At 39.0% G+C, this 13,037-nt stretch overlaps 1 protein-coding gene across 5 annotated transcripts in view; it reads left to right on the top strand.

Moving 5' to 3' along the window:
* BMPER (BMP binding endothelial regulator) overlaps nucleotides 1-11,242 on the top strand; it is a 156,121-nt gene extending 144,879 nt beyond the window's left edge. For all 5 annotated transcript variants that reach the window (XM_071804833.1, XM_071804832.1, XM_065832611.2 and 2 more), the window contains one exon: nucleotides 3,757-11,242. In XM_071804833.1, coding sequence (XP_071660934.1) covers nucleotides 3,757-3,938 — 182 coding nt within the window. In that variant the 3' untranslated portion in view covers nucleotides 3,939-11,242. The remainder of the gene's footprint in view (nucleotides 1-3,756) is intronic.
* The last annotated feature ends 1,795 nt before the right edge of the window (nucleotides 11,243-13,037 follow it).

The following is a 13,037-nucleotide window of genomic DNA, read 5'->3' as shown; positions in this document are numbered from 1 at the left end:
TGGCAGATGGTAATAACTCTGCCATGGACATGACTACACCAGCAAGAAGAAAAAGCAAGTATGGACTGATGTGTTACTGATGTGCTGACACGCTCCAACAGCCTCATAAAAACTGAACAGTTTTTCCCATATGATTGGTTGAACTAGAGGAGAATGAGTGTATATCTGATTTTGACTCTTCTCTCCTGGGTCCCCTCTTCTCTGTTGTGAAATTTTCTGTGCAAATTCACTCTTTCACTGCTATATGTTGTTTTCGTTTAATCGTTTTGTTCCATGTGAACGTGTATCAGAAGGCTATTCTGAATTTTCAGTGGAAATTCATTAAAACACAAAGTTGAAAAGATAACACACTAGCAGGTCAGTGCCCAGATCTATTGCCCCCTACTCTGTTAGAAGGAGATGTTATGAATTGCAAGCACCATGAGTGATATTCAGATTGAAAGTCCTAAAACACCTCAAAAGCCCGAACTGTGCAACACCAACAAAAGTAGGGCGATTCATCGATGCACAAATATTAGCTCAGAAATTTCTGTGGAATCAGATTTACCAGATATCATCCACCAAGGGTATCCTTCAACAGTTTCATGTTAAATATTTTGGCTTTTGTGTTTGGGAACAAGTATTCCTCTTAAATAATTACAGCCATGTCTACAAAGACAGGCACAGACAGATACAAGCCTTCTCTGTGAAACTGCCAAACTGGCTGGAATAAGCCAGCTCTGGTCTGAAAACTGTATAGGCTTATTAGGCAGGGTTTATTAGCTCAGGCACAGTGCTGTATTTATGTGACTATATGGCTTCTGGACTGGAGCTGGCTATCATCCCACCAGCTCAGAAAGTGGTCTGAGGGAGCTCACATCCGTCATGCCAAACACATGTTTGAGAAGAAGAGTGGAAAAATCCTGTTGGGACTGGTAATGTTGCAAAATGCAGTATTATTAGTAACTTTTGTACTTTGGCTTGTTGGGGTTTTTGTTTGTTTGTTTTTGTTTTTAAATTCATTTTTTTGCTAGTGCACTAAGGGAGTTATTACTAACAAAGCTCAGTTCTTTAAGAGAGGATTTGCCTTGAAAGATGGGTGCAAAGGTATCACTTCTGTTTTCTGTGTTTACCTGGTACTGATTCATTTCATCAGTCCCTGGGAAGCCTACTGCAGAATGTCTTTATTTTTTATTTTTTAAACTGTTGATGAAGTTGAATGTTCTGGATCAATCACACCACATGTTAACAACTGAAGCACTCAGCAATAAAAGCCATCCAGGGAACTTAAGCAGCAGCCATTGTACTTTTCTGATTTTTCCCTTGACAGCAAGTTAATAATACCATTGTAGACTGCCTACAGCAAAAAATAAAGTCATCATATCTTCCGCATGGCATCATCTGAAGGAGAAGGAGGTGTTTTGACATACCTCATCCATGTGTGGTAGAGCAGAGCTGGGGAGTACTCACAGATACCATGTACCACGGTTGCCAAGTGCATGTTGTAGTGTAATATATTCTCATTTGCTCTGGGGCAGGGATGAGGAAGTGGAAAGGAGACCTTGGCCAACTTTCCTCAAACCCAGCAGCTGAGGCACCAAACACAGCTCAGGTGGAATGAATGAGCTGGCTATTACTGCAGTAAAGCTTTGTGGTATTAAATCCGTACAGCCTGAAAACTGAAGCTTGCAGACCTTTCTACATGGAAACTGCGTGTACTGAAGCCTGGTGTTTCAGTTCGTGGTTGGTCAGTCTTTCAAAGGGAAACTCGTTTTCAGAGAGGAGGGACAAAAGCTTCTAGTAAACAGCCCCCTTGAGGTAATTCATGTTGTGTGTGGACAATCACTATCCATCTTGAACATCTTGGTCTACTTTTCTAGACAGTTAATACATTGTTTGCAATGCTCCTGGGAGCTCTGCACGTTTTTGTTTCCTCTCTTATAGAGATTCAATCTCTGTTCTTAACACACTACATAAGTGCAGAGTTTGTTGTGAATCTGATATCTTCCTGTATGTTCAATATTGTTTGCATTTTTTTCCCACCTTCTAAATTTCCTGTTTCATTTGAATTTCAATTTAGTTATTCCTTTTCTTGGTTCCTTCTTTAATGTGCATGAAAGTTATCATGCAAAGCAACACAAACATGTAAAGCTAGAAAGACGTTCTCAAAAAATGTATGACCACAAGCAGAATAAGCCTATCTTCAACATGGCTGAAAGTTGTGTTTTTCCAACCTATTCTAAAATGATGTTCAATAAAAGATGTTTCATAGAGCTTTTAGGTAGCTTGCTCCAGTGCTTTCCCATGCTTAAAGCTAGGAAGATTTTTTTTTTCCCCCTAATATCTACTTAATATTTGATATCTAGCTAATATTCAACTGTTGATTCTCTGCAAGTCCAGGGTCATTTTCTGCTGTATTTTTTCCAATGTTTTGTTTGCTTAATTTATATCTGTGTCCTGAAAACCCTGTATGCGTTCTTGCCAGAATTCCTTCTTCAGACTGCTTTTCATATATATACAGACGCTATAAAATGCACGAGAAGTAAAACTTGCAAGAAGTTGATGCTGCTTCGAATGTTGTTTTGTTACTGGTGAAGAGGAACCCCTTAAATTTATGATGCTTTAGCACAAAAACTTCCATTCTCTGTGATACACTCTTATATGTATTTAATGAACTTATTTCTGCCTATTTTTTCTTTATGAATAATAGCAGTACTGTATTGGCAATGTAAGGCAAATCCTCACAACAAACCAGCATTTTTCAGTCCATAACATAACTGTTCTTTAAAAATCTGGACCTGCAGTCTTTCTCAACATGGAAGAAACCTTCTTAATGCAATCACTTCTCTGTAAATAGCAAAAGATGATTGTGGATGCTTGAGGGTCCCTTACCATCTATAAACCATTTTATCGGTACTTGTTTTTGCCATCAGCACAGCTGTTAGAAAGAATAACAGGCTTTCATTCGTTATCGAACCGTATATTATTCTCCATACTAAAAAGGCAGGATATAAAATGTTAAGAGTTTTGATATTGATCGGGAGGGGGTATAGTGCTTTTAACTGAGCCCTCAGTGGTCTCTTATGTTGGAAATGCATTGAACTGTCAACTACATAAATCAATGAATAGATAACTGGAATCATTAAGTACAAGAATCTTCATTCTCAGTGATCCCTTGGTAAAATAGCATAAAGCATGGAAATAATTGATTTTTTTAAAAAATTATTTAGTTTAGAAATGGTGCTGCTGAATTATCAGCATTGTTTTGATTTGCTGAAATATGCCATATTGGAACTATAATAATAGGAATAGAAAGTTGTACATGGTGAATGACTCTTCTTTCTCCTCTTCGTTGTGTAGGAGTGTGAGTGATAATAACTGTCTGTCCTTGTAAATGTTTTAGGAATCTTTGATAAAAGCCACTGTAACAAATAAATAAACAATGTTAACCCTTAAATTTAAAGCATAGGTCTGCTTATAGATAGAAACCTTGCCAAAGCTTTATATGCCATCAGCTGTGCTAAAATTCTCAAAAAGTTCAAGACTGCTAGGAACTTGATACCTTTTCGATTAGGAGTTTTGCTACCTTTATATTTGTGATGTTGCATTTAATATAGTGGAGTCTCTTTACAAGTAATTTTTTTCCTCTAGATGATCCTCATACCAAAACATGATTTTAAAATATATTTGCAGTAGAAACCCAGCAAACAGATACATAACTCTCCCTATGAGACTCTATGTAATATGCATATTTTGTTCCTTTTAACTGCCTTTCAGCAACCCAGTGTAAACACGGTGCAGTTTATGATACCTGTGGTCCAGGATGTGTGAAAACATGTGACAACTGGAACGAGATTGGCCCGTGCAACAAGCCCTGCGTTGCAGGCTGCCACTGTCCAGCAAATTTAGTTCTTCACAAAGGAAGATGCATCAAACCAGTCCTGTGCCCACAGCGATGACACAAGTTCTCTTTCCGTGGACACTGATGCGGGTGGTCACTGACCCCTTTGATGCTCACAGCCAGTGAAGGACTCCAGCTGTTTGCGTGCAGATTCTGCAAAGTACACGTCTACTCACAGAGTGTAAATATGCTCCTGTGTGTGTGTTTGTGTAAACACACGTGGCACCTAGAAAGATATAAATGTATACTGTGTGTATGTCGATACACATCTGTACACAAGTGCCCTAAACGTAAGTACAACCCATATATTTATATATATGTCCACACACACACGAACATACATCATTTCTATATATCATAGAAGGATGAATTATTATATGTATATTTTTTGCTATAAAGTTTATGTATTATTATTTCTAGGACCCTGATCTGTAAGTCATTGTATAAATAAACCAGGTGTTTTTAATATAATATAGTGGCATGAAAAGATTGGATGACTTTGCCATTGCATAAGTTTGTAGTTTCCAAGGAAACTTTGCAAGGGCCATAGCACTGCCAGACTGGATTACTTTCAACACAGAACCTGGATTCAGAGTTGTACAGGAAACACATTTCTCTGCAGATGGAGGATTTATCTAGGAATATTTCATGCGTACCTTAGTGCTGCATAGTGATTGGTGACAGTGCTTAATCAGGCAGAGAAAGCTGAGGATCGGCTTTTATGCTTTACTGAAATAACTGTGCAAAATTATTTCCAAAGCTGGTTGGCCAGCTGCCATCAGAGAGATATTTCTTTCTGGAACAGCACCAAAGAGTCAAGGGCCAGATTTTCAAAAGTGTTCAGCACCCAGCAGCTTGCTTTGAAAATTTGACCACTTCCCATTTCATATCCTAATGCCCCATCTCTGTTGTTGTGTTTGGCAGTAGCTGTGAATACACAATAAGGAGCTTGAAGAAAATATTCATGTACATATTAGCTCCTTTAATATGTTTGAAACTGCTGGGTTTGTTTCATATTTTCCCCAAATATTATGCAGAAAGCAAATCCCACAGTGAATTGGAGTGGTTTTTTTTCAGTGTGCCTTAAAATATGAAATAATGCCGGGTTTAGTAACTCATTTAATGTATCAGCATGGTTTAGAAGAAAGACAAATTCACCTCACCAAAAAAACAGTAGAAAATGTCAAAAGCTAACTGGAGAACTGCAATTTATTTCCTTACTGGTCTTTTCTTGAGGTTTACGAACATGTGGGCTCTGTGAAGTTTGCATGACTTTTGAAGTTTCCCAGGGGAGAAGCAATAATATGGGATTTCATTAGAAACTGTTAAAAAAGCCATACAACTTTCTCAAGCCTGAAGGGGGGGAGGGGTATTTTCTTCCACTGGAAAACCTCTTGTAGAGTGTGATGGAACAGTCTCTGGAGATGACAGAAATCTTTGGGCATCTGATTTAGGTTTATAATGAAGTAATATCCTCCCACATAGCTACTTCCATTATGCCTTGCATTTAAATTGCACATCGTAATGCTTTGAACAATCGTCTCCTTTAGTTCTTCATTCTCCAGGAAGTTTTGCAGGGTCTGAGTTTACAGTGAGTGGGCACAACACAGTTGGGTTTTACATCCTGTCTGCTATCCCATCCTGGAGAAAGATGCTGAATGAGCCTGATTAGCTTAGGGACCACACTATCCAAAATGTTGCACCACCACAGTGTTAAAAAGAGCTGGGCAAATAATGCCAGGAGCATTCCATGGACATTTACCCAAATCTTAAATAAACTCAGCTTGATCTTTGTATGTCCCTTTTGCGTCCATTTTCTCAGAACAATCAAATAATTTTGGTTTATTGTCAGAAGGGGTTTCAAAGCTGCATACACAAGTGCACTGGGAAGCAGAATTGCTAATGTGCAGATCCCACCAGGGCAGGAAACTAGAAGAGCTTTAAGTGGCTCATTGACAATTGAATGGTGAAGCTGGAACTTCGACCAATTGCAATTGGTGCAACGAGTTAAAGTATAAAATGACAGTCATTAAGATAATTCAAAGCATTGCAAAGCATTTTAACCTGTGGGCTTTTGATACTGAGATACAGGGTCTAAACTATTAAAAAGGTTATTTGCCTAGCTCTGGTTTAGGATAGATTTTCATTACTGATAGATTTGCATTACTTACTGCTCAGTGTTTCCAAAATAAGAACACAGGCAAAGCGAATTGCATACATGAATGCTATATAGAACTGTCCTTCCCTTTTCTTCTCTTGACAAAGGTGAGTGAAAGGTGAAGGGAGAGCCCTGCAGCTCCCTTAGTCCACTGATCGCATTCAGGCAGTGCTTAATTGATGCCAGGTGAAGAGGTGACTCAGTCTATCTGTAGACGATCACTGTTTCTAAATCTTAAAATAATTCCATTTGAAACCTGACCTATAGGTCATCTCAAAATGAGGACTCATTCCTCTGCTTAGCTTTTCCACATCTGCCTAATTAAGGGTAGCCCCCTGCTTTTTGGTTTAATGATGTAGACTGAGGAAAAGAGGAAAATGGTTTTACCTCTAAGCTGACTGATTGTGCCCTTATGGTTCTGCAGAGCTTTTTCCTCCAAACTCTGTAGTTTTCAAGGCAGCAATATGGGCTGTCATCTGCTCAGTTCACATGTACAGTCTAAGGTAAAGGAGTTCTGCTTTTCTAGAAATTATGCCCAAGTTTCAACTTGGCACAGGTTTTATATCTGTATCTGTAGTTACCCTGCACCCAACCCAGCTATTCAGATGAGGTCAGTTCCAGCTGGGGCTGTCTCACTCCCCTCTTCCGTTCGCCTCTCTTCTTTCAGGCTATTCAAAAGTTGAAAGTGTAGCCCAATAACATCAATAACAGCATTACTGCTGGCCTCATAGAGTTTGGGTTGCAGCCCATTTTAGTCCTTAGTGCAGCATTCCTTCTAATTCTGCTGTCTTGGCTCATGAACTACTACCCCTAGGACGCTAGGGCTCATGAAATATTACCGCTAAGATGCTAAAGATGGAAACCTCCTGCATATCACTGGAGATTTATTTTTGAGAAGAGTCACTGATAATCCCATTTTAGGATGCTAAACATGTTTAGTATGCTATAATGTGTTTTTAATAATAGCATAAGGTTGATAATCCATATGGTATATTCACCATGCAAAACTGATGGTTGTGTAAGTTTTTGTCTTGATTATGCTTATGTCAATCTGTGCATATAACTTTGGGCCAATTTGTAAGTTGAAATATATTTGAAGGAGCAGAGGTTCCAACCAAAGTATGATCCAGAAGGGAAGTCTGAGAAACAGCTCTGCAATCCAATGGGTGGAATCAAGGAAAGACCTGGATCAATAGCTTCACCATTAACCTGCCATGTGTTCCCTGGCAAGTCATTCAATATTCTGCACTTCAGTGGGGAAATGAGGCTCTGAGTTTATGTGTATTTTTTAAGGTTACGGATAGAAAATATTCTAAAATGCCATGTGCCACCAGGGAAATGTCAGCTGGTATTTTGCACATCTACTTAAGTCTGCTTTGCATCAGGTTGTCCCATATCTCCCATGTCACCATCACTTCAAAGTCAGCTTTTAGATGGCATACATGGAGGTCAAATACATTTGCTTTCTCCTCATTTACTTTCAATTGTGTCTATTTTGGTCATATATATTGAGTTTTATAAGCCATGGAGACAAGCCATAACCAAGTAGAGCAATTTGAGTTGTAGCCCAGGACTCTGTAGGTACTTCCACATCTTCCAAGAACACCTTTCTTCTATAGAGTAAGGTATCCACTGGGAGCAAAAAAGGAAAAGATTCTTAATATCCTACCCAAATGTGACCCCATCCTTACATCATTTCCAGTAGATAACCTAAAAGAAGCAAGTTCTTCTCATCAGAGGCTTTTCTGCTTTTTTTGAACACTGGATTCAATTATAGTTGGATACTGCTTGGCTTCCCACTGTCAAAACCTGGCATTTACAATAGCTGGACTGATCTTGAGTGACTGTACAAGGGTACATTTTCTTTTCCTTCATCAAAAATGGACAAGGTTATATCAGAGCTAACGGATATGAGAATAACAGCCCGTGCATTTGCATCTGGAGAGGCTGGAAAGAGGCACTCAACAGCATTTAGCAATGAAGTGGTGAGATGTTTCAGGTGTTTCAAGAACCGTCGCAACTAAGGGGGCATTATGCCAAGGTCTCGGTGTTTGACAAACAAGACATTTAAATTACATAATGCTGATCAAATCCTTGTTCTGCTGTCCCTGATTTTACCATTTTAGAAACCCCTGCAGTGAGAGAGATGTTTCTCCTTCCTTACAGAAACATTTCTAGTCTCTGACTGCAATTTTTTCAGGCCTAGCTGTGCTGCCATTAGAGAATCCATTCTCTGTGTAAAGGTTTTTGCAATATGTATATTTCTAGCACAATAATCACCATGACACCTGAGCGCCAAACACAGTCTAAACCTGCAAAATAAGGTTCTCCTATGAGAATGAGGTACTTTTGATCCCTCAGATAGCCCATAGCACTATGTTTGAATGAAGATGGGATGATAATGTGAGGAAATGAAGAGGCAGGATAGCAGAACAAAGGTATGAGGCAAAGGAGAAAGTAGTAATAAGATTTTTTTTTTCTATGTGGATATATTCCATCTAAATGGTAAGAACTAAACTGAAAGTGTTCTCTGACAAAGGCAAAGTACACCCATAACCCTTGAGCAAAAAAAAAAGTCCTACCAATCACCCAAAAAAATCCCAGCCAACCACAGCGGAATTGTATGTTGAGATCTGAATAAAACAGGTGTATATTGGTAGGTATAGAATCCATAATTAAAATACGTGTATGAGCTTCTATTCCTACTTTTCTCACAACCCTTAAATCACCCAACTTAAAGAAAGGGATCTTATTTCCTGGGCTTGGACATGGTAAACATCTGCAGAATTTGGTTCTTGTGCTTCCACTAGCATGTCAAACCTGTTTTGGTGTCTTCCAGGATATGTGTTTTAATTTCCCAGTCTACAACTGTCAGAACAAAGGCTACGAATGCACTTCTATCACTAGTGTTGTTCCTGAATTTGAGATAAAATTGCAAATTCTGCTTCCTGCTAAGAAGGCACAAGTTTTCTTATTGACAACACTTTTACCAGGTAGCAATGTTGCTCAGCATTCAGCAGCAGCTTAGAAACTCTAAGCAACGTTAAATATGACTTGTAGCATTTGCTATTTGCCTGACTTTATCCTTTTCATTGCAAGTTGTGAGTTAATGCTAGCCCTGCATGCAGGAGGAAGTTGGCTCTAACCGAGTGTGTATGTGCGGTCGGAGAGAGGTGGCATTGTATAATTACCATTATTATTGATAGCACTATGTATTTCCCTAAGTGATGCTTATATCTGGGCATCAATATAATTTGGTTTTGCACATGCAAGTGAAACGATGGGAATGTAGGAATTTCCTGCCCAGACAGACCCACATTTTTTTTCTTATCCAGTGGTGGTGAAATGCTTCAAAGAGCGGTATGTAAGCTGCATAATGGACAGCTATGCAACAACCTGTTCAATTTAGCCTCATACTCTGGCAGTAAGTGGTTGGTACTTTAATGACCAAATCGTTCAAAGCACTTAACTATGTGCTCAAACTTTGAATAACCTCATTGGCTTCACTGAGGCAACATGCATGCTGACTTCTAACCACATGCTTAAATGGTTTGCTGGGTCAGGGCCAGAGAGTTCAGCATCTGGCAGAATCAACCATTAAACCTCATAGCATGATGTTTCTTATTTCTTCATGATTTCTATACATAGATCTATTTTATGATCATGCTGCTATCTGCTGCTAGAACATCATAGAAGTTAAGGCTTTTGCAAGCCTTTTTTTTAAGACTTTAGAAGATTGGAGATTTTTTTGGTATTGATTTTCAATGTCAATATAATAATATCTTACATTGCATTTTAATTTCCTACCCTATTTTATTTCTTGTTATTGTTAAAAGAAAGGGACATACTGGACTTTTTTCTTTTGCACTGGTAAAAGCAGGGAGCAATTTCAGTGAGTTCACTGTTACTGTATACTAGTTTTAAACTGGTTTGAGATCATACCAGCACCATGCTGGCTTTATAGGTGTGCAAATAATCCACAATCCTGGTGTGGCTACTCTCAATAATTAGACTTCTAATTACTTCTCATTGCCTCTAGCTATAGTTCAATATAAATCTCTGTTAACACTGTATTAGAATAACAAAATTTGCAGCCCAAATCAGTATAAAAATTTGCTACAAGAGATCACAATTTATAAATGAAATAGGGGAAGTAATTTGTTGTACTTAACTTACTTTCACAAAAACTTTGATAAACAGTATTAATAAGGAAGAGTGACTACAGAAACTGATGAAGAAACTGATGAAGAAATTCTGAAACTAAAGGGTTTTTTATTACTATTTAGTTGAAGTATTCAACTTCTTAAAGAGTATGCTTGAGTGGCATTGGAGCCCACAGCAAAAACTTTATTGGATTCTACAGAATATGGATCAAAACCCAGAAGTGGATATATACTGATGCATTTCTACAGTTAAAATTGCACTGTGTCTTGAAAGGAGTGAAATAAATGAGCAGAGTTTGGAGGAAATTATTAAATTATTTCTCTCATCTTATGCACCTGAATGTTTGCTAGTTTGAGATATAAATATGCAGGTGTTTAAACCCCACCATGTCTGACATACAGCCCTTACTTTCTTCATGTTGGTGAGCATCAAGATCAACTCTGGAGGAACCCATAGAATAACAGTCATTTCAAAAGACAAGATGTGCTTTTTTTTTTTTTTTAATTCTTTGTTCAGTATAATTAACTGTTACCCTGCAAATGATCAAGGAGGAGAGAAGCTACAGGAAAAATTACAGTGTGTAGGACATATATTAGATGTTTGAAGCCATTAATGTACAGATGGGTTACTTGAAATAGTTTATATGCAATTTGTGGAGAATGCTCTGTAGTGTCAAGAGCATCACTCCAGAATGTTTACATTTTAACGTTTAGAATTGCTTTGCTTACTCATGCTAAATTTTTATCAGATTTCACCTGATGTTCATTCATATAAATAAGAAATCTATTTAAAATTCTACTAAATTTCTGTCTCCAGTATGTCACTTTATACCTTTGTTGAATTTAACATGATTATGTAGTTCTATGTATCTTACAGAACTGCAAAACTGTGCAGTAACTTCGACATGACTTGTCTTTGAGTGTCTATACAGTTTCTGCGAGAATATTGTACTAATATAATTTTGTAAAGATAGGACTGTGATGAGTATGTTTGTAAAGACATTATTTATTCCCTTATAAACTTAATATTTATTATCTTTATGCAGATACATATTGATGCCTGATTATTTCATAGCTATCAGTGAAAACTGCTGTTCTGATTTGCAAGAAAAGGAATGTCTCCCACACAATGATTAATACTGTGTTGTAAGAACTGATGTTAAACACTGTTATTTCTTGGGAGAGGAGAGAGGAGTCACACAAACTGCTTTCCTTCACTTTTACCTGTGATTTGGGAGCTGGAATTTTGGGACGCTTTGTTCAGCTGGTGACTTGTTTATGTGTTAGCACTTGGCCAAGTTGCTTCACGATTATTTGCCTTGGTTTTCCCACTGGTGGAACAGAAATTACAATGCTTTGCAAAAATCACAGAAACTTTAGGAACAATGAGTTTGTGAAAAATCCACTGATCTGTGTTTCGGCAAGGTTCCTGTTAATGTCTGTTGGGCTCCAGATCAGACCTCACAATTGCCAGGTGTTTTTATGTTTTTGCAAAGAGCAACCTGCCCCACTTCAGAAAGGGTAAGTGGATCATGAACCCAAAAGGCCAGGGCTGAGAGCAGGCCTTGCTCTGCACAGAACCGAGAAGAAGACCTTCTTTAGTGGATTTCTTCCTCCTGGAGCAAGATGAGGAGAGCACAGAAGGTAAGAGATTCAGCACTTTGCTTTATATTCATAGAACTGCTGGTGCTGCATGCTTTGTAGGTGTGGGACTCCTTGCTTGGTCTGTACTGAATATATTGATGTGAATTCCCCACTGACAGGCTGCTTCAGTATGGTGAGACACTGAATGTTCATTTTGAGAAGGGCAGGCTTGTCTCATCACTGGGATGTGAGGGCAATTCAGAGGTGGCAAGGTTTGTAGTTCAAAGGCTGGGTGACCTGGCCCTGCATACTGTTGTACCAGGTGGCTACTTGCATGACACATGTAATTTTTACCCCTAATTACCACTTGGTGGTGATGGTTACTCTGTATTATTCTTCCTACCCATTTCAGATGCAGCCTTCTCACCAAGAATGCTGCAATATTGATTTTCCTCCCAAGAGGTGTGCAGTTACAGACTTTATCCTCAGTTCTCTCTTGCCAGACTTCACTTGGCCCTTTAAGCTCAAAAATAGTCAACATTTTGTCTGCCCAACTTTACAGACTGACCTTTTTCAGACCACTAGCACTGCTCATGGGGGCAGAGTAGAGGTTCCATGGGCGCCTCTTGTAGGTACAAGTGCTCTGACCCCCAGTGTCTAGGACACAGTATTAAAGATGTCCAGCTTTACATAGGAAACTCCCAGAAAAGACCAGGCTACAATCCACAGCTTCAGGATAGAAACCTAGACCCCTGAAATGCCACCCTCTGCTGTCCCTGCCTCACCCACTGCCCCCTCCAACATGGGGTTTATGGGTCTTGCCAATGACAGCCTCCAGCCTATGAGGTTCACCTTCACTGCTGGGTAGATCCAGCTGGGCAATAAATGCCCTGAGATGGAAGCAGAGGCACGAAATGAGAAACTCTCTTAAAGCATGATGGGCAGATGGGCTGCAAGGACAATGAGGAAGGGCACAGGAGGACAGGAGAAGAGGACAAGGAGCTCCAGCAGAAGACCCGTCTTGTTCATTTGGGCAGCCTGTGCCTTGTACATCACAGCAGCAATCCTTCCCTCCCTGCTTCTGAGTGTGCCGTTCTGAGCTGGACAGCTTCTGACACTCATTTTTCTCAGTAAAATGCTCAATGAGAAAGATCTTTAAGAAAAGTATGGAAGAACAGCCTTACATGGAGGCTGGGAAAAAGCCTGGTGGCTGTATTTAATTTAAGGAATCTCTAGGTTTATTTATGCCTTT

This window comes from Patagioenas fasciata, chromosome 2 (genome assembly GCF_037038585.1).
Source record: "Patagioenas fasciata isolate bPatFas1 chromosome 2, bPatFas1.hap1, whole genome shotgun sequence".
In the NCBI taxonomy this organism is placed as follows: Eukaryota; Metazoa; Chordata; class Aves; order Columbiformes; family Columbidae; genus Patagioenas; species Patagioenas fasciata.
Note: the sequence above shows the minus strand (reverse complement) of the source record. Positions and strands in the feature narration are given on the sequence as shown.